The sequence below is a fragment of the Thecamonas trahens genome, assembly GCF_000142905.1.
Source record: "Thecamonas trahens ATCC 50062 unplaced genomic scaffold supercont1.27, whole genome shotgun sequence".
NCBI lineage: Eukaryota > Apusomonadida > Apusomonadidae > Thecamonas > Thecamonas trahens.
The window spans coordinates 113,125-139,101 of NW_013657653.1; the positions used below are offsets into that span (position 1 = coordinate 113,125).

At 62.8% G+C, this 25,977-nt stretch overlaps 10 protein-coding genes across 10 annotated transcripts; 4 read left to right on the plus strand and 6 right to left on the minus strand.

The window, feature by feature from the left end:
• Positions 1-45: 45 nt before the first annotated feature.
• On the minus strand, positions 46-3,994 carry AMSG_05765 (condensin complex component subunit; the record flags this gene model as incomplete). The annotated part of the gene is made up of 2 exons (XM_013901722.1): positions 3,589-3,994; positions 46-3,364 (listed from the first exon to the last, which is right to left on the minus strand). The coding sequence occupies exons 1-2, from the start codon at positions 3,957-3,959 to the stop codon at positions 46-48; spliced, it is 3,690 nt and encodes a 1,229-aa protein (XP_013757176.1). The 5' UTR covers positions 3,960-3,994.
• A 280-nt stretch (positions 3,995-4,274) lies between these two features.
• Positions 4,275-5,525, plus strand: AMSG_05766 (receptor expression-enhancing protein 4). The gene is made up of 2 exons (XM_013901723.1): positions 4,275-4,379; positions 4,703-5,525. The coding sequence occupies exons 1-2, from the start codon at positions 4,322-4,324 to the stop codon at positions 5,428-5,430; spliced, it is 786 nt and encodes a 261-aa protein (XP_013757177.1). The 5' UTR covers positions 4,275-4,321; the 3' UTR covers positions 5,431-5,525.
• Positions 5,526-5,590: 65 nt separating this feature from the next.
• AMSG_05767 (uncharacterized protein) lies at positions 5,591-8,264 on the plus strand (the record flags this gene model as incomplete). The annotated part of the gene is made up of 2 exons (XM_013901724.1): positions 5,591-6,463; positions 6,966-8,264. 2 exons carry the CDS (start codon positions 5,591-5,593, stop codon positions 8,262-8,264), a joined length of 2,172 nt encoding a protein of 723 aa, XP_013757178.1.
• Positions 8,265-8,324: 60 nt separating this feature from the next.
• AMSG_05768 (uncharacterized protein) lies at positions 8,325-9,640 on the minus strand (the record flags this gene model as incomplete). The annotated part of the gene is made up of 2 exons (XM_013901725.1): positions 8,325-8,491; positions 8,527-9,640. The coding sequence occupies 2 exons, from the start codon at positions 9,638-9,640 to the stop codon at positions 8,325-8,327; spliced, it is 1,281 nt and encodes a 426-aa protein (XP_013757179.1).
• Positions 9,641-11,716: 2,076 nt separating this feature from the next.
• AMSG_05770 (Ras protein) lies at positions 11,717-12,286 on the minus strand (the record flags this gene model as incomplete). Its single annotated transcript, XM_013901726.1, has 1 exon — positions 11,717-12,286. The coding sequence occupies one exon, from the start codon at positions 12,284-12,286 to the stop codon at positions 11,717-11,719; it is 570 nt and encodes a 189-aa protein (XP_013757180.1).
• A 205-nt stretch (positions 12,287-12,491) lies between these two features.
• AMSG_05771 (AMP-dependent synthetase and ligase) lies at positions 12,492-18,270 on the minus strand (the record flags this gene model as incomplete). Its single annotated transcript, XM_013901727.1, has 3 exons — positions 12,492-14,216; positions 14,934-15,891; positions 15,926-18,270. The coding sequence occupies 3 exons, from the start codon at positions 18,268-18,270 to the stop codon at positions 12,492-12,494; spliced, it is 5,028 nt and encodes a 1,675-aa protein (XP_013757181.1).
• Positions 18,271-18,800: 530 nt separating this feature from the next.
• On the plus strand, positions 18,801-21,029 carry AMSG_05772 (patsas). The gene has a single exon (XM_013901728.1). The coding sequence runs from the start codon at positions 18,959-18,961 to the stop codon at positions 21,008-21,010; it is 2,052 nt and encodes a 683-aa protein (XP_013757182.1). The 5' UTR covers positions 18,801-18,958; the 3' UTR covers positions 21,011-21,029.
• Positions 21,030-21,069: 40 nt separating this feature from the next.
• AMSG_05773 (uncharacterized protein) lies at positions 21,070-21,883 on the minus strand (the record flags this gene model as incomplete). Its single annotated transcript, XM_013901729.1, has 2 exons — positions 21,070-21,090; positions 21,155-21,883. 2 exons carry the CDS (start codon positions 21,881-21,883, stop codon positions 21,070-21,072), a joined length of 750 nt encoding a protein of 249 aa, XP_013757183.1.
• Positions 21,884-22,528: 645 nt separating this feature from the next.
• Positions 22,529-24,903, plus strand: AMSG_05774 (uncharacterized protein; the record flags this gene model as incomplete). The annotated part of the gene is made up of 3 exons (XM_013901730.1): positions 22,529-22,614; positions 22,699-24,592; positions 24,628-24,903. 3 exons carry the CDS (start codon positions 22,529-22,531, stop codon positions 24,901-24,903), a joined length of 2,256 nt encoding a protein of 751 aa, XP_013757184.1.
• Positions 24,904-24,938: 35 nt separating this feature from the next.
• Positions 24,939-25,893, minus strand: AMSG_05775 (uncharacterized protein; the record flags this gene model as incomplete). Its single annotated transcript, XM_013901731.1, has 2 exons — positions 25,237-25,893; positions 24,939-25,180 (listed from the first exon to the last, which is right to left on the minus strand). Exons 1-2 carry the CDS (start codon positions 25,853-25,855, stop codon positions 24,939-24,941), a joined length of 861 nt encoding a protein of 286 aa, XP_013757185.1. The 5' UTR covers positions 25,856-25,893.
• Positions 25,894-25,977: the final 84 nt, after the last annotated feature.

The following is a 25,977-nucleotide window of genomic DNA, read 5'->3' on the forward strand; positions in this document are numbered from 1 at the left end:
CTTGGCAGCACTCCTCAGCGAATCAGGTTACAGTGTGTATTGCGGTTAGGCACGGAGACGCTTGCCACCAACAGCAACGGCAGTGGTCGCGGCAGAAGCCTTGGCGCGGGAAGACGTTGACGACGATGACGCGGCCTTGTCGAGCTCGCCAACCAGTTGGGTGGCAAACGAGCCGTTGGAGGCGCGGACAGTCCGGGTCACCGCCGACACGCCGTCGACAAACTTGGTGCGGAAGAGGACGTTGGCGTTCGAGTGGCAGCCCTGGCGGAGCGAGACGAGGATGAACTGCGAGCCGCCGTGGGCCGAGCCTTCGCGGTGCGAAAAGTGCTTGGCGATGACGGTGCCAAGCGCGGCGGTGTGGTTGGCATCAAGGGCGGCGTCGACCTCGTCAAGAATCATGAACGGCGCCGGCTTGAACAGCATCTGAGCCAGGATGAGCGAGAGGGCAAGCAGCGAGCGCTGGCCGCCGGAGAGCTCCGAGAGCGATTCCTTCCACACCGTGCCAAAGGCAACGCGGACACAGAGGCCATCGAGCACTGTCTTGCCCTCGGGCGGCTCGAGCTTGGCGGTCGTGCCGGGGAGGAAGGTGGAGAAGATCGAGCCAAAGTCGGCGTTGACCTGGACCCAGGTCTTGTGAAGGGCCTCGTTCTTGCGCTCATCGAGCTCGGCGATGACCTTCTCGATCTTAGCCTTGTCGTTCTCAATGATGCGCTTCTTCCGCTTGAGGTCCTGGTACTCTTGCTCGGCCTGCTCAAACATGTTCATGACCTTCTTGTTGATCGACTTGTTGAGCACGTCCTGCTCGGAGCGCAGGGCCTTGACCCGCTTGGTCAGCTTGCGCGGGTTGTGGGCTTCAAAGTCAAAGTCGGAGCCCGGCTCGCCAAACAGGTGCGCCTCGGCGGCGAGCCACTCGTGCTTGCGCTCCATCCGACTCTTGGTCGCCAGCAGCTCCTTGGCCTTTTTGTCAAAGTTCTTGAGCCCGGTCTCGGCCTTGCGAATGGCAAGCTGGACCTTGTCCGACTTGGTCGCCGCCTTGGCCCGGGCCTTGGTCAGCGAGGCCAGCTTCTTGTCTGCCGCCGCCAGCCGCTGCGTCTGCTCATCGAGCTCGTCCTTGCGGTCACCGTACTTGGCCTTGGCCGTCTCGAGCGCTGCCGCCGATGCCGCTGCGGCCTCCTCAGCCGCCGCAATCTCGGACTCAAGCGTCGGAATCTGGGCCTCGAGCTCGGCGGCCTCGTTGACAAGCTCGAGCGCCTCGTGCTGGAGCGCCTCGCCGGCTTGGCTGACGGCGCGGAACTTCTTGGTCGCCTTTGCGGCTGCCTTCTTCGCCGCCTTGACCTCAGCCTCGATTGCTGCAAGCTTGGCCTCGCGGTTGTCGGCAAACTCCGCCATGGCGGCCTCAATCGATGCCACCTTGGCCTCGGACTCGGCAATGGTTGCCTCCGCCGCGGTGATGACACCCTGCGCCTCGGCAACCTGGGCCTCGAGCTCAGCAATGTCGTCAAAGAGCTGCTGCTGTGGCGAGCCAGCCGCGGCGGACTTGGCCAGCTTGAGCTCGTGCTCCTTGAGCGCGACAGCATTGGCCAGCGCTGCGGCCTGCGCCTGACGCGACCGGGCTGCCGCGAGGTCGGCTGCCGCCTGGGCCAGCTCGTTCTCCTTGGCCGCCACATTTGCGCGTGCCGCTGAGAGCTCGGCCAGCGCGGCGAGAATCGACGACGACGCTCGGCGCGACGAGCCGCCGGTGAGCGTGCCGGCCGGGTCAAACACGTCACCCTCGAGGGTGACTGACTTGGTGCGGATGGCCTTGTCAAAAGTAACCTTCTTGGCCGCGACCATGTCCGAGACGACAAACGACTTGCCAAAGACGTACTTCATAGCCGCGTCAACCTCCGAATCGTAGCCGACCAGCGAGAGTGCAGGCGTGACGTTGTCGGCGCCGACCAGCGCCTCGGCCTTGGACACAACGTCGGCCGAGAGCGACGAGCCGGAGATCTTGTTGAGCGGGATGATGGTGACCCGCCGCCTGAGCTTGCCCTTCTTGAGCAGTGCCGAGCCGGTGCGCTCGGTGTCGACGACGACGTTGAACAGCTTGCCGCCGGCGGTAACCTCGAGTGCGGTCATGGCCTCGGGCGTGTTGACTGAAATGAGCTCGCCGACCAGGCCCTTGACCTTGGAGCGATCAAAACCGCGCTCGGGGTCGGCGTACTCAAACGAGAACCGCGCGAGCTTGGACTCGAGGATCGAGAGTGCGTCGCGCATCGGCGCCAGCTCGCCCTCGAGCTCGTTCACTGTTGCCTCGGCCGACGACACCTCCTCCTCGGAGAACGCCAGGGCGTTCAGCTGTGCCTGCGCAACCTCAACGGCCTCGCGCCCCGCCTCGAGCTGGGTGTGCAGGTTGGCAAGCTCGGCCGACGACGACTCGAGCTGCGGCCGCTTGACCGCCAGCTGGGCCTGGAGCGCATCAATCTTGACCTTGGCCTGATCGATGGCTGACGCAGCCTTGCCGGCCGCAGCCTTGGCTGCACCAATCTGAGCGGTGAACGAGTTGGCGCCCACACCCTCGTCGCCCGACCCGCCCGAGAGCGCAGCACCGGCGCCCTGCAGCTGCGCCTCGAGGTTGGCCACCTTGGCGGCAGCCGCATCGCGCTCGGCCTGTGCGGCCTCGACAGCCTGCGCGTGGTTCTTGGCCTCCTCCTCCTTGGCCGCGTGTGCAGTCTTGGCCTCATCGATGGAAGCCTGAACTTTGGCCAACGCAGCCTTGGCCTCGGCCACAGCCTCAGCCTTGTGGTCACCATCGGTCGAGGCCTTGACCAGGGCCTTGGAAAGCTCGCGAACTGTTGCCTCCAGCTCCTTGTACTCGCCCTCCATCTCGGCCTGCCGCGCTGACCGCAGCTCCTTGATGAGCGCGTCGTACTCGGCCACGGCCTCGGCCGCAGACGTCGCCTCCGAGTTAAGCTCCTCGGCCGCCGCCATCATCTGCGCCTGCTTCTCCTCCGACGTGGCAATCGACTTGACCAGCTCTGAGTACTCGTAGGCAATGACAAACCGCTCGCACCGCTCGAGCTCGGTCTTGTTCTGCGACCACTGGATGTATGCTTTGCGTTCCTTGCGCAGCTTCTCCAGCGTCGGCGAAATGTCTTCGTCGATGATCTTCTGGATCTCGTCGACCTTGCGCGCCTTCTTGGAGATAGTGTCGAGCGCAGCAGACTTCTTGGCCTCAAACATCGACGTTCCGGCTGTCTCCTCGATCATCTTGAGGATCTGCTTGGGCTTGGCGTTGAGCACCTTGGTAATCATACCCTGCATGACCAGGAACGTCGGCGTCTGCATGTTGAGCCCCACAGAGTGGAACATGTTCTGCACCCGGCTGCTCTCCACTCCTCGTCCGTCGCATGAGTCGCGCACGCACTACAATCTGATGTGTCCTCTGTGCGCAAGAGTCAGCGGCCGCTCTGGGGAAGGAGTGCGGGCAGAAAGGGCGCCAAAAACCAAAATTTCAAACACAGGCAGGGAGAGGCACGGCTGAGAGCATAGGCAGGCAGGGGGGGGGGGGGGGGGAAAGTAGGGAGGGAAAGGGGGAAGAAAGCGTACGCGAGGTTGGCCTGCCGTCCATTGATGATGTACTTGGAGCGGCCGCCGAGGGCGAGCTGGCGGGTGACGGTGATCTGGTTGAACTGCTCGTAGCCGACGGGCGACTGCTCCGGGTCGGTGTTGTCGAAGACAATGGTGACCGAGGCCTTGGTGACACCGGCCTGGCCGGACTTGTAGATGAGCGCATTGAGATTCTCTGCACGGAGCGAGCCCGGCGATGAGGAGAGGACAAAGAGAATGGCGTCGAGGATGTTACTCTTGCCCGACCCGTTCTTGCCCGTAATGGCATTGAATGACCGGTCGAAGCCAGAGATCACCGTCCGCGTCGCGTACGACTTGAACCCATCCAGAATGAGCTCAAGAATGTACATTGTTTCTCCCTCTTCTGTTACTGCTCCTGCAAAGTTCTCCAGAGAGAAGGGTTGGCCTTGCTGTTCACCCGTCGCTGGTCGGCCTGTCGCAGCTTGGCGCCAAAAAAGCCATCGATCGCGCCGGGTGCTGTGCGAACGAGCCAACGAGAGTTTATCGACATCAATCAACTGAACGAGAGTTTATCGTAGCATCGATCAACTGAATGAGAGTTTATCGTAGCATCGCTCAACGGAACAACAGCACTCGATTATTAATCTCCCAACGAACAACAAGCAACCGCTTTCAATGGCGACCTCGACCCGTCGCAGACGCCACACTTGTCGTGCACTGTGCACACCCGTACACCTCCGATCGCACCGCGATGATCGGGTATTACCTTGCCTACGTGCTCTCACTCGTCATTGGAATCATGTTCCCTGGTACGCAGTGAAGAAGGGCCGAGCGTTGAGCGGGGTAGGGAGTGAGTGGGGAGGGAGAGGAGGAGCGAGGCGCGTTTGTTCAAACTTTGCGAACGTTCCTTCCCTCGGCAGCCGGGGTGGGACATACGGGTGGATGAGGAGCTAGGATGAGAGAAGAGAATACTCACTCGCAGAGATGATACTTGTGTGTGCATACTACGGCGGTATGCGGTGTGTGTGTGTGTGTGTGTGTGTGGTATGTGGCGGTGGGACGTGGGGACCCATGTTGTGAACGGCGCGTGCGACGGCTTGGACGACTTGTTGGTGGCTGGCGAGGCCGACAGCTTATCACTCGTTCAAGGCGCTGGAGGCGCAGTCTCTTGACGGATGCGAGCAGTGGCTGACGTACTGGGTCTGCTTTGCGGCGTTCTCGCTCATGCCGTCGTTCCTCATCTCGTGGGTCCCGCTCTACTACGAGGGCGAGGTTCTCTTCCTCCTCTGGCTCCAGCTGCCGCAGACACAGGGCGCTCACTGGCTCTTCCATCGGTACATCCGCCCGCACCTCAAGCACAACGAGGAGCACATCGACCGCCACCTCGCCGAGCTCTCGACCAAGGGCATCGAGAAGGTCCGCTCGCTCTCGGCGTCGTACATCCCCACCATGTCGAGCATCATCATCAACGGCGTCACCTACGCCCAAAAGGTGGCCACGTCGTCGCTGGCGGCTGACGCCCGCGCCCAGGCCGCCGCCGCTGCTGCAGCCGCCGCGCCCGCTGAGGATGCTCCCGCCGCCGATGAGGACGACGGCGACGACGCTGGTGTCGCGCTTCCGCCCCCGGCTTCTCCTACTCCCCTCACCCCGCCGCCGGCCTCAGCGTCCGTTGCTGCCGTGACGGATGAAAACGCCGCCACCGATGCGGCCGACGAGATCGTCATCAACGGCATGGTCTACACCCGCACGGCCTCGCTTCCGGCCAAGACCTCCGTCTCGCCCGAGGCCCGCCATGGTGCTGCCAAGCCGCGCACCATCTCCTCCATGTTCCGTCGCCACCCTACCCTGCCGCGGGCATGACTCCACCGTGTGGAATCTTCGATTGGCATCTGCACCTTGCAGCTCGCGCAAGTCGACAGCGTCAAAACCAAAGGCATAAATCGGTATCCTCCTCGGTCCTCACCCCCCCCACCCCACACCTCTCGCCCCCCGCAACACAAGCTCGTCCACCTCATCTTCCATGTCTGTCACCGAAATACGCTACATCGAGCCGTCTTCCTGGCCGCCAGGCGCGTCCGAGCCGTCGGCCGAGTCGAGTGAGCCGTCGGGCAAGTCCGAGCCGGCGCCATCGCCGGACGCTGCGATGAGGACAACGACCTCGATTATCCTCGGCTGCTTCAACACGCTCCGTCGGCATTACCGCTTCTGCAACAATCCGTGGGTCCTCCCTGAGCACCGTGATTGGGAGCATCGCTTCCCGCTCGTCGCCGACATTGTCCGCACCTCGGCCGCCGATGTGCTTGCTCTCGAAGAGGCCGAGCTCCCTACCTTTGACGCCGACTATGCTCCATTGCTCGAGGAGTGCGGCTACGCATGGGTGTGTGCCAAGGCCAAGACCAAGTCGGACCGCGAGGCTCATGGTCATACCAAGCCGTGCCTCGCCTGGAACGTCGACCGCTTTGCTCTCCTCTGGTCCATCCGCCGGACACGGACTGTCGCCGTCGCGCTCCGCGAGCTGGTCCCCAGCGACTCGCCCGCCGAGCCGCGACTGCTTGTCGCCGTTGCCGTTCATCTGCAGGGCGGCTCCGGTGAGGACGCGCAGCGTACGTTCCAGATGCGATCGGTGCTGACCAAGGTCCGGACTCGGCTAGAGAGCGACGGCCTGGCCGATCGCGCGTCGGTGGCTGTCATGGGCGACTTCAATGCTTCTGCAGACGAACAAGTCTACGAGTACATGCTGGGCGACAGCCATGGCCTTTCCATCGCCTGCGATCTTACTGCTGCTGCCGCAGCCAGCATCCCTGCACTGGGCGGGGAGCGGCCGGCGACCTTCAAGTGGGGCACCCACATTGGTACTGGCAACACGCCCGGAGACCTTCAGAGCATCGACAACGTGCTCACATCCCCCGATCTCACCCCAACTGCCCTCCGCATGGCACTCCCATCCGACACTTTGGCTCAAGTCGTTACAGGGCCGGTCGGTCTGCCCAACGCACACCATCCCTCAGATCATCTCCCGCTCTTTGCCAGCTACGACTGGACGTGGAGAGCGCCGTCGGCTCTCGACCCTCACGCGTGATCTTGTAGCGTCTTGACTGTAAAGCCGCGATCGGGTCCCGGCCTGCGGGCTGGGCTGCACGTCCAGCCTGAACCGAGCCGAGCAGAACAATCGAGTGTCACTACTCATCGCCATGGCGCGCCGGTCGAGTAGCAAGGGCAAACGGCGGTCGTACGCCGCGAGCGGCGGCAAAGGGTCAAGGAGTGGCGAGCGGGACGACAAAAGAGCTGCAGGTGGAGGGGGCAAGGGGCGACGGAGGCGGTCGAGCAAGGCTGGCGCTGGTGATGGTCGTAGCCGTGGCCGCCGTGGTGGCGGGAAAACCAGTCGGCGGGCGGAGCGAAGGGCGGCAAAGCAGGATCTGCGAAAACGAGTCGAGGAGAAGCATCGCGAGCGCAAGGACCGCTTGGCGGAGCTGTCATCGCTGGGCAAGTTCTACTACAAGTCTTTGCATGCATCGTCGCTGGAGATCCGAGCTGACGCCATCTCCAAAGCCTTTCGCACCACAGAGCTCTCATCGGTGGATGATGCCGAGTATGAGCTGGCTGCCAAGCGTCTCGGCTTGAAGCACATCCTAGTCTTTGTCGTTTTTGTCGGAAGACTTGTCCTCAACCCTGGTGTTGCTCTCCTCAACTTTGTCCGCAGGCCCGAGCGCGATCCGGACGTCCAGTACAACTTCTCCCAGATTGTCCTCATCTACCTCGAATTTGGCCTCCTCTCGCTCATTGTCATCTTCACGTTCTGCCACTCGATCGCGGCTGTCATCCGGCGACGGCGCGCGCGTCGCCGCGGTGAACCTGCCATCCGCCTGCTGGCATCCAACTCGCTGCTGACGGCGTACAACTGGCTGCAGCGCGCGGCATCGTTCTCGCTCCTCAAGTTCATTCCCTCGGTGACCAAGGTCATGATGTGGATCCAGACGCTGTCGCAGTTTATGCGTCTCGCTCGGCTCAAGCGCAAAGTCATGATCAGCTCAAGCGGGCCGTCGACTCGTGCCAGGGCGCGCGCGCGGAACAGGACCCGCCGCAATCGGGATGCCGGTGGCGAGAGCTCCGACTGCTGCACATCGTGCATGGGCAACTTGTACTTTGTTGGCATGATTCTCGGCTACCTGCTTCTAGGCACATTGCTTGTTGTGCTCGGCGTCTTTGCCGTCTTTATCAAGATCTCGATGCTCTCGCACATCATGGAGCGGTATGTGTGGGAGTGGACCTGGCAGAACTGGGTCCTCTTCGCCGGCTTTACAAACAACGTGGCGTCGATTGTGGACGTTGCCACCGTCGAACGCGAGGCCGCCTTTCGCATCATTTGCTCCTCGGCCTTTGCTGGCATGCCCAAGGCTGCCTACCTCGCCGAGTGGTCGCTGCACTCGCTCCATCTCCGCCTTCTCGACTCGCTCATCACCCACCGCGGCTACATTGCAGGCTTCATCATCTTCTCCCAGCTTCATCTCTCACGCATTGCCCGAGCTCTCTTCCAGCCCAAGGACGCCGCATATCTCGCGCAGCTCAATGACGACGTTGTGATCTCGTCCACTGATGACGACTCAGAGTACGGCTACGGCTATGCCGACGTGTCCGACTCGGGTGAGTACGAGTACGCATACGAGTCTTCGGTCTTGCTCGCCCTCTCGTCATAGATCCCCCATACTTTCCCTCGCATCGACGCCTTGTTGATTCTGGTTGCTGTAAACGCTCACCTATTCATCCTCTTCCTCCTCCTCCATCGGTGCTACGCTCGAACCAGCTGGCATGACATGCCGCGCCGCCTGCGCCACCTTGACCGCAATCTCTGCCGGATCGGGCGGCGGTGGCATTGCCACGTTTCCTCGGGCCCGCGGCCTCGAGAGAACTCCAGCCATGAGCCCTCCACCTCCTCGGGAGGGTTATCGGGTGATTGACTCCCAACCGAGTCGCTGTCGTCGTCAAAGCTCGCCGCTGTCTCCTCGTCCTCGTCCTCATCCTCGTCTTCGTCCTCGTCCACGTTTGACATACTGGTAGCGAGCTCGGCGATGCCGGCAGTGTCATCGAGCCCTTCAAGATCGCCAAACAGGCTGGCAAGCTCGTTGCTGCTCAGAGGCGGTGGCGACACCGCCACCTGCCTCACCTGCTCGTCATCGTCGTTCTCGCCCTCAGTGGGCAGAGATGAGGTGACAGCAGCATACTCCCGGCCGTCAAATGTGATCGGGCCAAACAGGTTACCACGCTCGTGGGCCTCAAGCAGGGCGGCTTCCACCAGATCCGGCCGCAACAGCTGGTCCTCGGCCGAGAAGCCGAGCCGCTCGATGTCAAAGGCATGCAGGGCACGCGCGACAACACGCTTCGAGACCTCACCCGACTCTGGGGCCACCAGCAAGAGTCGATGCATGATCTTACGCAAGAACGACGTCGCCGACGATGCGGCGAGGCAGACTGCCATGGGCGAGATCGCCACCGGTGCCACCCGCGGCTGGCCGGGAATGTGCGGGACAAATGCGGCGTCTGGATCGGCCTCGCGCCGCCGCATCCACCGCAGTACAGCGTTGATGGCGTCATACCGCAGCAGCGTATGGTCCCAAAACGCAAGCTCCTCGCCACGCAGTGGCTCATCCTCCCACAAAGCATCAGCCTCGGCAGCAAGCTCCTTGGCGGCCTTCGCCTCCTCGCGGCGGAGTGACGAAGGGCGCGTGACTTGGGCGGAGCTGGAGCGATAGCTCAACCGCGGTTGATCGCGCGGCCCAGCGCCATACAGCCGCATCGTGTCGATTGTCTGCTCCATCCGAAGGCGGAAGCGGAGCAGCTGGAGCTCGTTGAGCCCGTCACGGCAAGGTTCGACATGGCGGGCGTTGCGCGGATCGACAGCCCGATCAATCGTCGAGTGCAACTTGCGGTAGTCCATTTTGGAGAAGCTACCCAGCTCCTCATGACGGTCGAGGATGACGCCGTTGGTCCCAGCAGCACGCCGGGTGGCCACCAGCCGGCGGGCGTGCCACAGCGGCAGGACGTGCTGCGCGCGACGATCGCGATGAACATGCATTCGCCTGCGGATCTCCACGTGGCCCTCGGCGACTCGCTTCACCTCGTCTCTATCCAAGCCGACAGGCTCTTTTTGGACCGTGATATCCCGCTCTCGGCTCCGTGATCGTGACCGCGAGCGGGACTTTGATCGCGAGCCGCGCCGACTTGCAGCCTCTTGGACCGATCTGAGTGCCGATGCCGATGCCGCCGCCTCCACCGCTGCCATTGCCTCCTTCATAGCCTTTGCCTCGTCCTCAGCAGACCAGACCGGGCGAGCAGTAGCAGCCGAGGTAGCTGTCGATGAGGTTGACGAGACGGCAGGGCGGCCATCGCCGGTCAGTCCCATCTCACCACTCGCAGCCAAGGGGACCGACAAGGGCGGCTGCACGGGTTGAGAGTCATGCAGCACACTCTCTGATGGTGACGACAGAGAGTACTCAGTCTCGCACCCACTCCAGCTCCCACTGGACATCCTCCGTAACAGAAATCCCGTGTGTGGAGTGGAGCGGGATGTTGCTGAGTTTGTTGTGCCCCGTCTCCGAGCTCCAGCCGTGGCTCTCCCACTCGTCGGGCCAATGCTCGATTTCGAACCGGAAAGGTCGTGGTTGGGACATGCCGAAGAAGGCAGGGGGGGGTAGGGGGGTAGGGGGGGGGAGGGGGGATGGTGGTGAAATCAGAGACAGACACAGGATGAGGATGTAGTTGCAGATCGAGGCCAGATCCGATCTCGGGGGTGACGGCTCTTGGATGGCCCATCACCAGCTGTCCGGCGCAATGGTTGCTGCGATCCAACCACGCGCGCGTGCAAAGCCACCGACAGCGCATGGAAGCCAAGCCCACATAAACACACACACACACCATGGGTTTATTAGACAGTGGAGGAAGAGGAGGGCGATGCCGCAAGCGCGCCTTTCTCTTGCCCACTGCCACTGCCCGCCATCCCCCAAAAAGGTCGTAGAGCATGGCGCAGTGGACGCCGCCGCTTTCCTGCCTCACCGCCACCACTTCTCGCCAGGCTTAGCAGACAATGGCCACGGGACTGCAAGGAGCGGTGGAGGAGGCATTGGATCGTATGCAGCAGATGGTGGGTCATGTGCGGATGCTCAAGGCTGAACTAGCCCGGGTGGCGGTGGGCGGAAACGGGTGCAGCGACGACGACGACAAGGACGGCGAGGCGATGCGAGTGCCTGATCTACCGGGAGCAGGAGCGGCGTCAAGGGGGATGACGGCAGAGACACAGGCAATTATGGTGGGAGTGACAAAGTCGCTGCCGCTGGCATTGGCAAGCGGCGTGGCCAAGCCTGCGGACATGGCGGGCGTGATTGAGGACATGAAAAGCCTGCTTGCGGCCGTCCAGGTCTTTCTCGGCGCTGTCTCGGGCGCCCTTGCCGCCATCACCCGCTCAGAAGCCCACGAGAGAGGCATTGCTACCGACGACTCGGCTGTCGAGGCGGCGGCGGCAGAGGAGCTTCGCGCCCGGAAGGCGACAGAGAAGGCCAAGGCCAAGGCAGAGCGCAAGCGGGCAAAGGCGCTGAAGAAGGCGAAGAAGAAGGGCAAGGGTGGATACGCCGCTCTTGCCACCGATGACCACGGCGACCTTGGCACTGGTCTGGAAGCACGCGATGATGCTGCGGGACCGTCGCTCCTGATGTCGTACGCCGAGGCCTCGGCGACTGCCACCCATCGCCGTGTCGCGGTCTGGCGCAAGGTACAGCACCTCTCGTGGACGGTCTTACACCCGGCTGTTGCACGCATGGCGACGTCGCTGCTTGCGCTGAGCGGAGCGATGCGTGACGAGGCACTAGCACCGCGCCCGCAGCTGGCGCGCTATCTCGCCGCCGCATCGCCGTATCCAGCGGATGCCGACGACTCGTTCATTGTTGTCGAGGACCCGGACCTCGACTTGGACACCGAGTCGGAGGTCGGGATTGTCGAGGTCCAGGAGCGCCGGCGCGCGCCGTCGCTCTCGGCGTCCTCTAGCTCACTCTCGGCTTCATCGTTTTCGTCCGATGACGGATGAGGTGTGGAGCAGGTCGTTTACAGAGACATGCGTCAAGGAATACAAAGTGGTGGTCGCGCTCGGCTGGCTGGGCGGTCAGAGAATGGCGCACCGCTTCTTGGGCTTGATCTTGCTGATGTCCTTGCCGGCGGCCTTGGCCCGGGCATCGCGCATGGCACGGACAAGAGCGGCAAAGGTCTCGTGGATGTTGACATCGTCCTTAGCCGAGGTCTCGAAGAACGCGGCGCCGACTGACTTTGCAAAGTCGGCACCCTCCGAGGTGCCGACCGCTCGCTGGTCTTCGAGGTCGGCCTTGTTGCCGACGATGACGGTGGGGACGCTGTCGGCGTCCTTCACCCGCAGGGTGCGGGCCTGGATCTCGCGGGCCTCCTCGAGCGACTTGGTGTCGGTGATGGTGTACGCGATGATGAATCCCTCGCCGGAGCGGATCCACTGCGAGGAGAGGGCAGAGAACTCCTCCTGCCCGGCCGTGTCGAGGATGTCGAGGAGGCAGACGTCCGAGTCGATGACCACCTGCTTGCGGTACGAGTCCTCGATTGTCGGGTCGTACTGGAGAATAAAGTGGTTGTGCAGGTAGCGCATAGTGATGGCAGACTTGCCGGCGCCACCGGAGCCCAGAACGACAATGTGGTACTCGGTAGCCATGATGCTGATGCTGATGTTGTTTTGATGATGGTTGTGTGGAGGCCCATGTCAGCCAAGAACGGGAAAACAATCATTGGTTTTATTGTTGACACGAGTTGCCCCCAAACGGGGCCGTGCCCCAAACGGGGCCGCTGCGCGCCGCTTTCGATGGCAGACGAGGAAAACGAAAGAACGAAAGAACGACACAACGCCCCGATGTTGTCTTCTAGTTGGACGAGTTGTAGTCGGGATGCTCGGGGTCGGTGGGGAGGATGTAGTCGCCGAGGTCGTCGCGGAGCTGGCGCTTGAGGACCTTGCCGGTTGCGGTGTAGGGCAGAGCGTCAACAAAGACAACGTCGTCCGGGATCTGCCACTTGGCGACCTTGGTCGTCATATGCTTGGCGATGTTGGCCTTGATCTCCTCGTCCGACTTGCCAGCCTTGACGGCAGCCGGCGAGCGGATGGCGACCATGAGCGGGCGCTCTTCCCACTTGGAGTGCTTGACGCCGATGACGGCCACCTCGGACACATCCGGATGGCCCATGGCAGCGTTCTCCAGCTCGATGGACGAGATCCACTCGCCGCCCGACTTGACGAGCGACGCACCATTGATCATGTCCTTCATGCGGTCGGTGATGTTGACATATCCGTCCTCGTTCATCGTCGCCACGTCGCCGGTGGTCATCCACCCGTCGGCGGCAAAGGTGTCGGCATCCTCGCCATCGCGCTTGTAGTACGCCGACGCCACCCACGGACCACGGACCTTGATCATACCGGGCGTCTTGCCGTCATGCGGCACCTGCTCGTCGTTTTCGTCGGTTACCTTGACGTCGATGCCGAACATCCGCCGGCCCTGCTTGGACTGGACCTGGTCGAGCATCTCGTCAGGCGACAGGTCGTCGTGCTTGGGCAGCGGGTTGGAGATGACGCCCAGCGGCGAGGTCTCGGTCATGCCCCACGCATGAACCACAAACGTGTCCAGTTGGTCGCGGAAGGCCTCAATCATGGCTCGAGGCGCTGCCGAGCCGCCGATGATGACCCGCTTCAGCTCGAGCGCCTCGGCAGGCGCAATCTCCGGATGCTCGGCCAGGTACTGGAAGAACATGGTCCACACCGACGGAACGCCGAACGAAACGTTGACCTTGTAGTCGCGCATGAGTTCAAAGACCGACTGGCCGTCGAGGTTGGGCCCCGGCAGCACCAGCGACGAGCCGCACATCTGCGCCGCGTACGGGATGCCCCACGCGTTGACGTGGAAGAGCGGGACAATGAGCATCGCCGTGTCGCGAGATGACAGCGCCAGCGAGTCGGCTGCACACGCACCGTACGCATGCAGCATGGTCGACCGATGCGAGTACAGCACGCCCTTGGGGTTACCTGTCGTCCCCGAGGTGTAGCACAGCGCCGCCGCCCGGCGTTCGTCAAAGACCGGCCATTCAAACTCGGTCGACGCTGCACCGACCATGTCCTCGTAGCAGAGAAGCGGCACATCGCCAAGTGCGCGGACCACATCCGAGTCTGGCGCCGGCATGTGATCGACATCGGTGAGGGCGACAACGGCCTTGAGCGACGACGGGAGCCGGTCGGCGACGGCAGCGACGAGCGGGAGGAAGGTCGAGTCGACAAACAGAGCCTTGTCCTCGGCGTGGTTCATGATGTACGCCACCTGATCCGGATGCAAACGCGGGTTGAGGGTGTGGTTAATGAGCCCCGAGCCCGAGACCGCCATGTACAGCTCGAGATGGCGATGAGTGTTCCACGCCAGGGTGCCGGCCACATCAGAGCCACCTAGGCCCAGCTCATGACGAAGCACATTGGCGAGGGCCTTGCTCCGATGACCGATCTCCGCCCAGGTATGTTCCACCGTGGGCCCTTCCACCGTCTTGGTCACCACCTTGACATTCGGATGGACTTCGGTCACGTGGTCCAGGAGCGACGAGATGAGCATGGGCTGGTCATGCATAAGTCCGTTGATAGGCGGCGCGTGGTCACTGCTCGCTCTTCCAGCTGCGGCGCTCAAGCCACGTGAAGCCCACATGCAGGCCACACTGCGCGCCGTGGTCTGCCCAAGGAGGCTATGACGTGCAATGCGAAACATAGTCGAACAAAAGGGTTTGTGCGGGGGTGGGTGAGTCAAGTCTACCGTCTTTGCCTCCCTCCCTCCCTCGTCTCCGCCCGCTTCTGCGGTGCTTCCTCCCTCCCCACTTTCGGCCCAAGTTGGAAAAGACGGACATGCCGCATCTCGCCGACGTATTCACCGACGGATTTTACCGCGTGGAACACCGCCAGTCCACTCGGCTGTGGACAGGCGGTCGGCACGATGGGGGCAAGAGGTGATCGGAAAGGTTGTGTGGGGGCATGTGCGATGCGAGGAGTTGGAGGTGGTCCACTCGGTCGGCTACGCGACGTGTGCCGGTTCACCTGCAGGCGGCCATGTTTTGTTGTGAGAAGACACGATTCATGGAAGGTGCGAGGCTTTCGGCTTGGGCGGCGAGATGTGGGTTGATGTGCTCGGCAAGAGGGAAAGAGTATGATCGTCGACAGCCACGCCATCGCAGAGAGCGTGTCGTGGCTCCAGCAGCAACGGGCTGCTGCCGCAGGATCGTGGCCGTCTTCGCCACTTGCGTGTGTTCGAGTCTGGCGAGAGCCATTCGGCACATCGGCTGACCACGGTATCGCCAGAAGGAGTAAGAAGCGCGAGATCGGCCGGCCCGAGACCAGCTAGCGCCGAGGCCGTACCGCCCATTGGCACGACCACGCACGGATCGGCTTCGATCAGCGCCACCGGCGGCTTGCTCCCCGCCCCGGCAGCGAGGCTGACGACGCGCACATAGTCAACCGACTCGCACATCCCGGGCGTCAATCGGCTTGAGCCTATAGCCCGACCGATGCCCATCCACACTGGATCAATCCAAGACAGAACAAGACTGCCAGTCTCGGCATCGTCGGCGCCGGTGGCCACGACGCACCCGCATCCGTCGGCTCGGGCGCACACTGCTTCACCGGCAAGAACACGGCCAGTTTCAAGGGAGCAGACAACCTTGACGTTGCGGCTTCCAACCAGCGGCCGCGACTCGATGACGGCAGGATTGCTGTCACTCCTCAAATCAAGCGCGGTCATCCACAGCCGCCCATCGTCGTGGCCAGCGGCATACACCCGGACCCGCGAGCCAGCGAGCTCGTGCCCAACAGACAGCTGATCGCCTGTCCACACCAGGATCGTTGTCGCCACACCGAGTTGTTGCAGGACAAATCCAGTGGCTGCCTTTCCGACTGCGATCGAGACAGAGAATCGCGGTGCCTCGACAGCTTCGTCCACCCCGCCCGCCAGCACCTGGCCCGTCCACATGCCACACGGAAAGACGAGACCCGAGCTCGATCCGAGTGCATACACAGCCACGGCGTCACGGGTCCACACACACGCCCACTCGCCAGTTGATTCGACGGCAAGGACATTGTAAACGGCACTCACGCGCCGCACACTCGGAATCGCCGGCAACAGCTCGTTCGCTGCCGCAAGCGCTGGGCCCAGGCCAACAGGCACACCGCTCGTTGGCTCGTAGGGAACAAAGATGGACCCGATAGCCATACCAGACAGAAGTCTTAGGAACTGCAACCGCATCTGGCTTGAGTCCCACGCCATGCCACCGCCATTTCAACCGGGCATGAGCCACATCGAGCGAGAATACAAGAGGGCCGCTGCGGTGGCACACAGTCACAAGCAGCTCGTCATCGCGCATGCGTCCGCAGATGATGCCATCAGCCATGGTGACATCCAAGGAGATTACGGCACGGCGACTGAGAGTGCCAGCTTCCACGGTGTACAGCACCACAGCAGCGTGCGCAAGATCGAGAGTGACAATGGTCGACGGGTCGATGACCCGCGGACGGAGGAGCAGGCGGCCTTCGGGCACCGGTGCAACATTGAGCCCACAGCCAGGCGCAGTCCATATCACACCCATCGTACATGCAGCGACCGACTCGTCTGGAAGCACGTCCAGTTCAAAGGCCTGTAGCAAGCCATGGCGCCAGGTTCCGATCCGCTCCTCAACAACAACACGGGCACCGGGCAGCGGCGGATGCGCAAACAGCGCAACTACATCATCAAACACCCCCAGCCACAACTTAGCCCGCTCAGCAGCCAGCGGGTGCCACTTGGCATTGATCGGAGCCAGAGCCACCCGGCCTGACCTGTTGACGGGTGCCACAAGAGCCGTAGAGGCAATGGCACGGCTCTGGCCCGACAGATGCAACGCGTCAACTATGACAGGTTCAAAGACAAGGAGACCGCCACCGAGGGTGTTAGATTGCGCTCTTGGCTCCGGTTCTTGAACGGCGACAGAAATCCTGTTCTTGACGGCCGCGACAGCAAGAAGGCTGGAGCCGACCGGCGTGCGCCAGCCGAGCACACGCGGCCGCGCCAACGCCAAGGCGCTGGCAACCTCCCAGATCCGACCGGAGACACGGCCGACCGCGCTGACACGGATCATTCGTGTCTCGCTCAACCAGGTCATTGTCCAAGTCCATGGACCTAGAGAAGCAGCAGGCGAGCAAAGCTGCAGGATGCGGAGAGTCGGCTCGGGCGCAGCCTCGTAGACGCAGACCACAGCCATCGCCGCATTGGCAGCTAGAACGTAGTAGCTTGAACCATCGTCGCAGAGTCGGTGCAACGAAAGACTCGCACCCGGAACAGAAGCGTCAAAGTTGTCCAGCACAGTTGAGCACACAGACGCAGCCATCACATCGGACGCGACCCGAGCGACGGCAAGCCGCCCGCTTGTCTCGGCCCAGACAACGTGGACACCGCCATTTGCAAATGCGGCCAGATCAACACAGGCAACACTGTTGCTGACCAGCTCGATCACGCGGCGAGTGACAATGTCGACTGCCACAAGCGAGCCATCGGCACGATGAAGCACAAGCCAGGCAACATCGTCAGCCAGATGAACGTCACCCACATTCGCCACCAGCAGCGGGGACACGCACCACGGCAGTTCACGGGACCAGCCCTCGGCGTCCAACCGAGCGAGACACTCGCCATTCTCGACTGCATATACCGCAAGATGGGAAGCAGCAGTACTTGGGGTGTACCACACAGCAGCAAGTCGCCCATCGGAAGCCAGGACACAGCTCGAATCAGCTGCCCGCATCGGCACATCTGCGAGGACCCGGCGCGGCGTACCATGAACTACGGCAACGACAAGAACAACATCAGACGCAAGATGTACAACCATGACCGGAGCATGTGCCGCTGCCACCACCTTGAGCGGCATGTCCGGAAGATCCAGTTGGCGAGTCGAGCCGTCCGCCACGCCCAGAACGTAGAGTACCGCCGGCGACCGGGTGACAAACGTCAGGAAGAGCATCGGATGCAGCCAGTGTACCTCGGCCATTCCAGATGGTACAGATGGCCACGGGGCAAGATCAACAAGAGGAGCTGCGCCTGCGTCGCCGACTTCACCCTCGTTGACAGAGAGGGGCAAGATCGGTGACGGGGACGGCGGCGATGGCGACGATGAACGGGATGAACGGGATGGCGGTGGCGATGGCGATGGGTACAGCGACGGCGATGGCGGCACCACAACCTGCATCTCATTCGGGTTCTCTGCTGAAGAGGCAGAGCGAGATAGCGATGACGACGCAGCTGGAAGCGGGACGATCGGATGGATGGCGCCTGCAGACCCTACTTGCTGCTGCTCCGGGGGGAGTCTGGACGAGCAGCAGCCTGCGGCGGCCAGACGCAGGGCAATGACAAGCCGAACTGGTCCCGATCCCTCACCATCAGCCACCGCTACTGACGCGGATCCATTGTCGACAGCTGCACACCATGCTGGCCACCGTTCAGCCTCGGCCGGCGCGAGCGGATGGTCAAGAGGGACAATGCACCAGCCGAGGCGGAGCTCGACGTTGAAGGCACACGGAGCCTTGGCCTTGGATACCAGCCGGACACACCGCTCAGCATCCAAAACCAGCTCACCACCCAGTTTGGCAACGGGTATGGCCATGGCGGACAGTGGCGGCGGCGGAGAGCGGTGGTGCGGGCAGCCGGACTTTGGCGCGGTGAGCACCTGCGATTTAGAGCGGCCAGGTGCATGCCATCTGCACGACGCAGCCTTTGTTCCCACCGCCGCTCTCCCTTCTCCCTTCTTTGCTTGACGTTCAATCAGCCTTTCATGTCCGATCGAGCTGCTTTAGGAGCCAACGGCCCTTCTGGCTGGGATGCCCCGTATCGCATCATGCTCGTCTCCGACTCAGGCAAGCGATCCTTGCCGTCGATCTCGCCTTGCCGGCCATGGTGGGCAAGTACATGTCCGTGTCTGAGACTGTACTGGCTTTGAGGCGGATAGCTAGCACTGACATCAGTATAGGCCACACATACCCGATCAAGCTGTGATGGACACTATCGATGTCCCTGGCCGCCATGGTCGACCCGTTCATGTCCGTCACCGGGCCTGCCCCTGCGTCACATTCTGCAGCCACACACACTGGCACGTTTCGGTGGATAGCTGGGACGAAATATCACCACCTCTCCCACCCTTCCTCGTACGGGCGAAGCAGAGTCTTGAGACAGGCAGCACCAAGAAGGGAAGCAACATAGTCCAGAAGAGACAGAAGTTCTGAAGCGTGTGTGTGTGTGTGTGTGTGTGTGTGTGTGTGTTTGCGTTTGTGTTTGTGTGTGTCGACTGGTTGGTCATGGGTGTGAATGCTGAGCAGTTTGAGGCCGCCATGCTGGCTGCCAAGCGCGGTGATGTCCTCGCTCTCCACCGAGTCCTCACCATGGGCACGGCGAGTCTATCCTCTTTGGGCGGCGGGGCATCGTTTGATCCATTGGCTTTGGCAGGGTTAGGCTCTTTACAGGATGTGGTGGGCGCAGAGTCGGGCAGAGCTGCCTCGGCCGAGCATGTGCCGGTGGCTCCTGTGCCTGCTGCCGGTCGGACGGACGCAGGAGAGGCGACAGCCATCACAACAGTGTCGGACACGGCGGGTGGCACTTTGCTGCACTATGCAGCGCTGCGAAACCAGATCACGGTGGCAGTGTACTTGCTTGATCCGCCGCCACCGGTCGTTCGGTCCTCGCCGGTCCAGCCCGGATCAACAGGTGAGACGCCGCTGCATTGGGCGGCCCGCGGCGGGCACTGTACTATGCTGGCGCTTCTGCTTCGAGCTGGTGGTGAGGCTCTGATTGAGACGCCCAACTCGCTTGGCATGTCGCCGCTGCACTATGCGGTAGCCTTTGACCACGCGTACGCCACCGCGTACCTGGTACTCCGCGGAGCTGACGTCGATTCGCGCGACGCGCAAGGCAAGACGGCACTGGCCTGGTGCGCGGTACAGTGCAAGCCGACAATGGCCAAGGCCCTTGTCAAGCTTGGCGCCTCGCTGGATGTGCGGGATGCGTACGGCGACACGCCACTGCTTGTGGCGGCGCGGCAGGGCGAAGTGGACATGGCTGATGAGCTGGTGGCGTCACCGGCCGACTACGACCAGGTCAAGGACCGCAGTGGGGAGAGCGCCGGTGACATGCTGCGGCGTAATGTGCGCGAGGCGGCACACGAGGGTGTTCGCGAGGGCCTGGCCATGTGGACGGTGGCATGGTTCTGGCTTCCGCCGTCGCAGCGATGGAAGGCAACAGTGGCGCTCATGACGGTTGTTCCACCGGCGCTGATGCTTGTGCTGGCATTTGCGCCGTGGTACATGATGCTTCCGCTGATGATGTTCCTGGTTGTTGGCTCGCGGCGCCTGTTGTCCCCGTATTGGCCGCAGCCGTGGCAGCGGTCGCCGAGCCAGGTTGCCTTCTTCATTGTCCTCTATCTGCTCTCGGCCGGCGCGTACTTTATGCACCTTGCGCCGGCCTCGAGCCACTACTTTACGGCACACCTGCTGTTTCTAGCCTTCAATCCTGTCTTTATGTACTGCTACGTCACCCTTGTCCGGTCGGATGCCGGGACGATCGAGCGTGACGCGCGCGATGAGACGCTCTTCATCTCGATTGTGGACGAGGAGCTCGAGCAGCGGCTGGCGGCTGACGCGTCGACACTGTCGCTGCTGCGGTCGGGCGGTGAGTCCTCACTGGACAAGGAGCCGCGGAGCGCAGAGCATGCGATGGGCAAGGCGCACGAAGAGCTCCCGACGCTGGACCGCCTCTGCTCGACGTGTCTTGTGGAGCGGCCGCTGCGATCCAAGCACTGCCGGCTGTGCGGACGGTGCGTGCCGCGGTTCGACCATCACTGCCCGTGGGTCAACACCTGCATCGGCCTGCACAACCATCCGGTATTTGTGGCGACGAACGCTGGCATTGTCGTGCTGCACTCGTCGTTTATCTTCTTCTACCTGCTGTACGTCACCAATACGCCGGGCCTGCCGAACAAGATGATCCCAGTGCTCCCGTTCCTGACCGAGACGTGGCAAAAGACGACGGCAATCACGGCGCTAGCTTACTTTCACTTTCTCAATCTCGCCTGGCTCTCAGCGCTTCTCGCCCAACACGTATACAATGGCGTGGTGCGCAACTTTACGACCAACGAGTCGGCCAACTGGAACCGGTATGTCCACTTTAAGGCGCGCGGAACCGGCAAGTTCCACAACCCGTTCACCTCGACCTGGCTCAACAACGTCTCGGACTTTCTGCAGATTCGGCTGACGCCGGGCTCGCGCATCCGCGACTACTACGACCTGTACTCACTCGACCAATTGACGGCCGATGGCGGCATGGTGCCGAGCATGCGGCGGTCGACTGGAGTATAAATCACAATAGACGTCAGAATGTGGCGCCCGTCGCCTCGAGCCATGCCATCAGCTCGGCCTCAGTGACCGGCGTCATGGCGCTGATGTGGGCTCGAGACGGCGAGGAGGCAAAAGCGTGGGCGGCCGAGTCGACTCCAAGCTTACGTGCGCTGTTTTGATGGCATGCATCAAGTCCTCGACATGTTCGGCAAGGGTGTGAATGCCATGGGCAGCAAGGAACGAGAGCACGCCGTCCTCGTCCATGGCGAGGGTGTCCGGATGGGTGACGCGATCGTCAACGTCAGCCGCCGCCAGCAGAGCGTTGACCTCATCGATAAGCTCCTCGTCCTGAACCTCGTCGACGAGCTCATGGGTGAGAGCCAGAGCCTGGCGCACCTCCATCCGCATCGCGTCCGATGGCGAGAGAGTGTTCAGGCGGGCCTCCACAAAGGGCCACGCTACCTCGAGCGAGTACATCTCGATCGCCTCGTCAGCCGACAACCGACCCGGTGCTAGAGCTACTGGCGTCGGCCAAAGCGAGGCGTGGATGGCGCTAGGCAGACCGAGGCGGATCATGAGCGTCTCAAACTCGTCGCGCGGGAGCATGGACTTGGCGGCGCGGTCGGGATCATCGCAGCTGGCCGCCAGCCGCCAGGCAGCCTCGAACTCATCGCGCCGCTGTAGAATGTCCGAGACCCATTTTGCCCTGTGCACCGTTACCGCCGCCGAGCCTCCAGCGCCCACCCGCGTGTCACCAGCGCAAAAGCGGCCCGACTCGAGGCCGAGCGTCGACTTGGCCAGTGTGGTCAGCTCCGACTGGCGGACGACGCCGGTGGTCAGCGCTAGCTGCAGCTCGGACGCAGAGAGCGAGTCAATCACTCCTGCACGGAGCATGGCGGGCAAGTTGCTTTCCGGAGAGGGGGGAGGGCGAGTGTGCGGGTGAGGTGGTGGTGGTGGCGGTGGGCTGGGGGTGGGTGGGCGGAGCGAGTCGGCAAGTCGGCGCGGGGCGGACGCGCAACACGTGCACCAGGCACATCACCGACATGGCAGCAGTCACATGGTGAGTCACTCGTTGTCCAAGCGTGGGAGAAGGGACTCGGAGAACGGGTGATGGATGGGAGGCAGCATATCAAGCCTTTGCCCATAGTCATGGCTTGATCCAACAAATGATGAATGATGATGATGCCCAGGCACATCGCTCAGATGATCGAGCATGGCCCTGATGTAGGGTTCCCGTCTCCCGTCACAGCGAGCGACAAATGGCTCGTTTGGCGCCAATTTGGCGAGCAGCCAGTCGCAGTCAACAACACACATAAAATGAACGATTAATCATGGGGGAAGGGGGGGGGGGGGGGGAGAGGCCCGTTGGCGACGGGTAGTGGCGGGCGAGGGTGAGGTTGTGGGACACCAGTCTCTTGCGGGCAGGGAAACCAGGGACAGGGACTCTGTGTTTGAGAGGCGTGAGAGAGGCTTGGGGAGTCGACAGCACAAAGGAAGGACATTGATTGTCGTGGGGAGTAGAGCGAGTTTGTGGGCCATATGGACGGCTCGTATGGCTATGAGTTTGACGAGTACGACGCCGAGTTTGCGGCGGCGGGACCACCGGCGGGTGACTCGCTGGACTCGTCGGATGAAGGGGATTCTCTAGACGGACATGGAGGTCGGTATGGAGGGAGAGGGAGTAGGGGGAGCAGGGGAAATAGGGGAAGGGACTCGTATGGTCGTCGTGGTCGTGGTCGTGGTGAGGTCGAGGCTGAGGTCGAGGTCGGGGATGGAGCCGGAGCTGCAACAGGAGGCGGAGGAACGGCCAAACCGGCCTTTGATTGGTCGGCCTTTGGCCAGGTCCGTGAGCTGGAGGAACAGAATGCAGAGCACGTTCTTGAGCTTGATGCATTGAGGAGAGATAATGCTCGGCTCCGGGCCAAGGTGGAGGATCTGGCGGAGAAGGCAGCGCGCAAGTTCCAGCCCGAGTCATCAGAGAGGGCGCCCGAGCCGGCAGCCGGCGCTGGCGCATACGACATGCGCGACGCCAAGATCGTTAAGCTGACCAAGGCCAAGCGCTCGCTCACGGTTGCACTGGAGCGAGAGCGGACGCGGTCAGCGACATTGCAGACCCAGCTCGATGCTACTAAGCCCGGGTTTGAGTTTGCGGTGGCGCATCTGCCGCCGGCGCGCGCTGCCGAGTTCCGCCAGCTGCTTGGCGGACAGACTGTAGTGTCGCCGGCCAAGAAGAGCAGCGGCAAGAGCAGCAGTCGGAGTGGTGGCGCTGGGCCGCCTGGGCCGGACACCGGCGCCGGACGCGAGCTGGCCAAGTCGCTGTCGCGGGCGCAGGCGCGCAACCGCGAGTACCGACTGGTCATCGAGAAGCTCAAGACCGAGCTCAAGGCGACCCAGCGGGCGTTGGTCCGCGAAGTGGGCGATAATGTGCCGCTGGAGGAGGTCCTTGTGGAGGGCTCCGGGTGGCGCGGGCGGGCCGAGACCATCTCGCTGCTCTCGGACAAGATCCGCAAGCTCAAGAAGCAACTGGCAGCCGGAGTCAACTACCTCGACCAGACTGGGGTGCCGACGGCGACGTCATTTGACGACAAGCATGCGTCGACCATCCGGGCGTTGGAAGAGTCCAAGGTCGACCAGATTATGCGGCTGGAGCGGACCATCGAGATGCAGAACACAGAGCTCTCTGAGCTCAAGCTCAAGATCCGCGGCAAGGCGTCGCGGACAACGGCGCTGGAGAAGGATATGAAGATGCTCCGCGAAAAGGTCCAGGTCCTCCTCTCCAAGACCTCCAACGACGACGAGCTCATCCAGGCGCTGCAAGCCAAATTGTCGACGACCCAGGCGGCGCTGGACGCCAAGCCGCGCAAGTACGGCGCGTCGGCGACCGGCCGCTCACCGTTCCTCACCGAGGTCCCGCCGTCGGCAGCATCGTCTCGCAACGGGCGCGGCCCGCGCCGGCTGCGGCCGCTCTCGGGCCCACCAAAGCGACCGGCCAAGATCGACGTCCACACCATGCCCGAGTACCTCGAGCTTGAGAAGCAGGCCAAGCAGCTCGATGGCGCGCTGCGCGAGACCCGCAAGCAAGTCGATGTCCAAGAGAAGATTGTGCTCCAGCTGCAGCGTGAAGTCGAAGATCTCCACCACACCATCGACGAGCAGGCGCACTCGCTCAGCCAGGCCGACAAGGAGCTGCGCGAGCTGCGCGACGAGGCTGCAGATGCCCGCGCCGCAGCGCGCGCCGCCGCCATGGCTTCGGTTGTCACGTCGCCGGGCGGCGACAAGGCAGAGCGCGAGAGCCGCGAGAGCCGCGAGGCGGGCGAGACACGCCAAGGTCACGAGAGTCGCAAGCCGCGCGAGGCGAACAAGCCGGGGGTGTACGTGGCACACCCGGAGCTGCTGGATGTGATCGAGCTGAAGACGAACCTGGAGGCGCTGGCGCACGAGAACGACGAGCTCTCAGCCCACATTGATTCGCTCCGGCACCAGTTGGACGAGACACACAACCACTCGCTCAAGCTCGAGTCTGTCCGGGCGTCACTGGCGTCACAGCTGCAGTCGGCCAAGGAGGCACTGGCGGCGAAGCGGTCTCGCGAGCCGCCCCGTCGCGTCTCATGGAGGAGCTGGAGGACTCGCGAGTGAAGCTCCAGCTTGCGCTCGACACCAACGAGGCGCTCAAGAAGACGTATGCAGCCCAGATCGACTCGAAGGATGACGAGCTGGCGATGTACCACTCGCTGCTGAATGAGACCCGCGCATCGTTCCACGCCGCGCTGGCCGAGGTGAAGGAGCGCGTTGAGACTGAGATCGAAGAGAATCGCGCGGCGCGCGAGCAGGACCACAACAGCAGATTCGGGCATGGACGACGCCCGTCTCAAAAGCCGCGGAGCAGCCTCAAGCAGAAGAGCCGAAGGTCGTAAGCCAAACCATGAACACTCTTTACCGATAGCGCCTTCTAGGGCGAGTCACATACACCGGAGACGGTGGCGAGGTAGCTACGGTGCTGCATGCCGGCGTCAGAGCAGCATTGCGCGGTGGGCTCGGCTGCGAGTCGCGCCAAGTCCAGTGCCGTTGCGAGACCCTGGGTTGCGGACGCGAGCGTGAGCGCGAGCGCGGGCGAGCGCGAGAGCGAGAGCGAGAGCGAGAGCGAGAACGCGGACGCGAGCGCGAGCGCGAGCGCGCACGGGAGCCGGAGAGCTGGCGGTCGACAGTGACGATAGCGTCATAGCCCGGCGGTCCAAGATCGGCAGAACGAAGCGATGCCGATGTGTGCGAGTGCTGGAGAAGCTGCTGAATGTGTGCGTCGCGGGGAGGCAGGCGATGAGTGTCCGGCTGGCGCGGGGGCGATCGTGCGCGCGAGCGCGAGGCCGACCTTGCGCGCGAGCGCGAGGCCGATCTCGCTCGGGAGCGCGAGGCGGAGCGAGAGCGAGAGCGTCCTTGGCGCTCGCGAGCGGACCACACAAGCGCATCGGCCTGGACAGCTTGCGCTGACGTGTGAGTCGAGGCAAGCATGTCGATGCGCGGCGGGGCGAAGACCGGCGGCGGCGGGGCGTCACCATCGGGCACCGTGTCTGACGAGAGGTACTCGAGATCGTCCATGACCAAGGCGCGGAGGGTGCGGCGACCGCCACAGTACGACGTGCTGTGGGTAGTCGAGTGGGCGGCGGGAGGGCGTGCGACGTAGCTGGGCACCGCCTGCTGCATCGGCGGCTGCGGCGACGGCGACGGCATGTTCGGGGCGAGCGAGCGGATGGGTGGAGCGGAAGGTGGCGTGCGGTAGCGGAACAGCGGCATGGGCGAGTGAATGAGTGGGTCGTAACCATGAAGCGGGGCAAAGTATGTGCTTGTGGAGTAGCCGGATGAGCCCGGCATGGTGGCGAGGTACGAGGTGGAGAGAGCCAGTCGAGTTGAGTGGTAACGGACAGAGTGGAGTGCATGATTAATTGATCGAGTGATAATCGATGGTTGAGAATGTGATTGTTGTTGAAAGTATA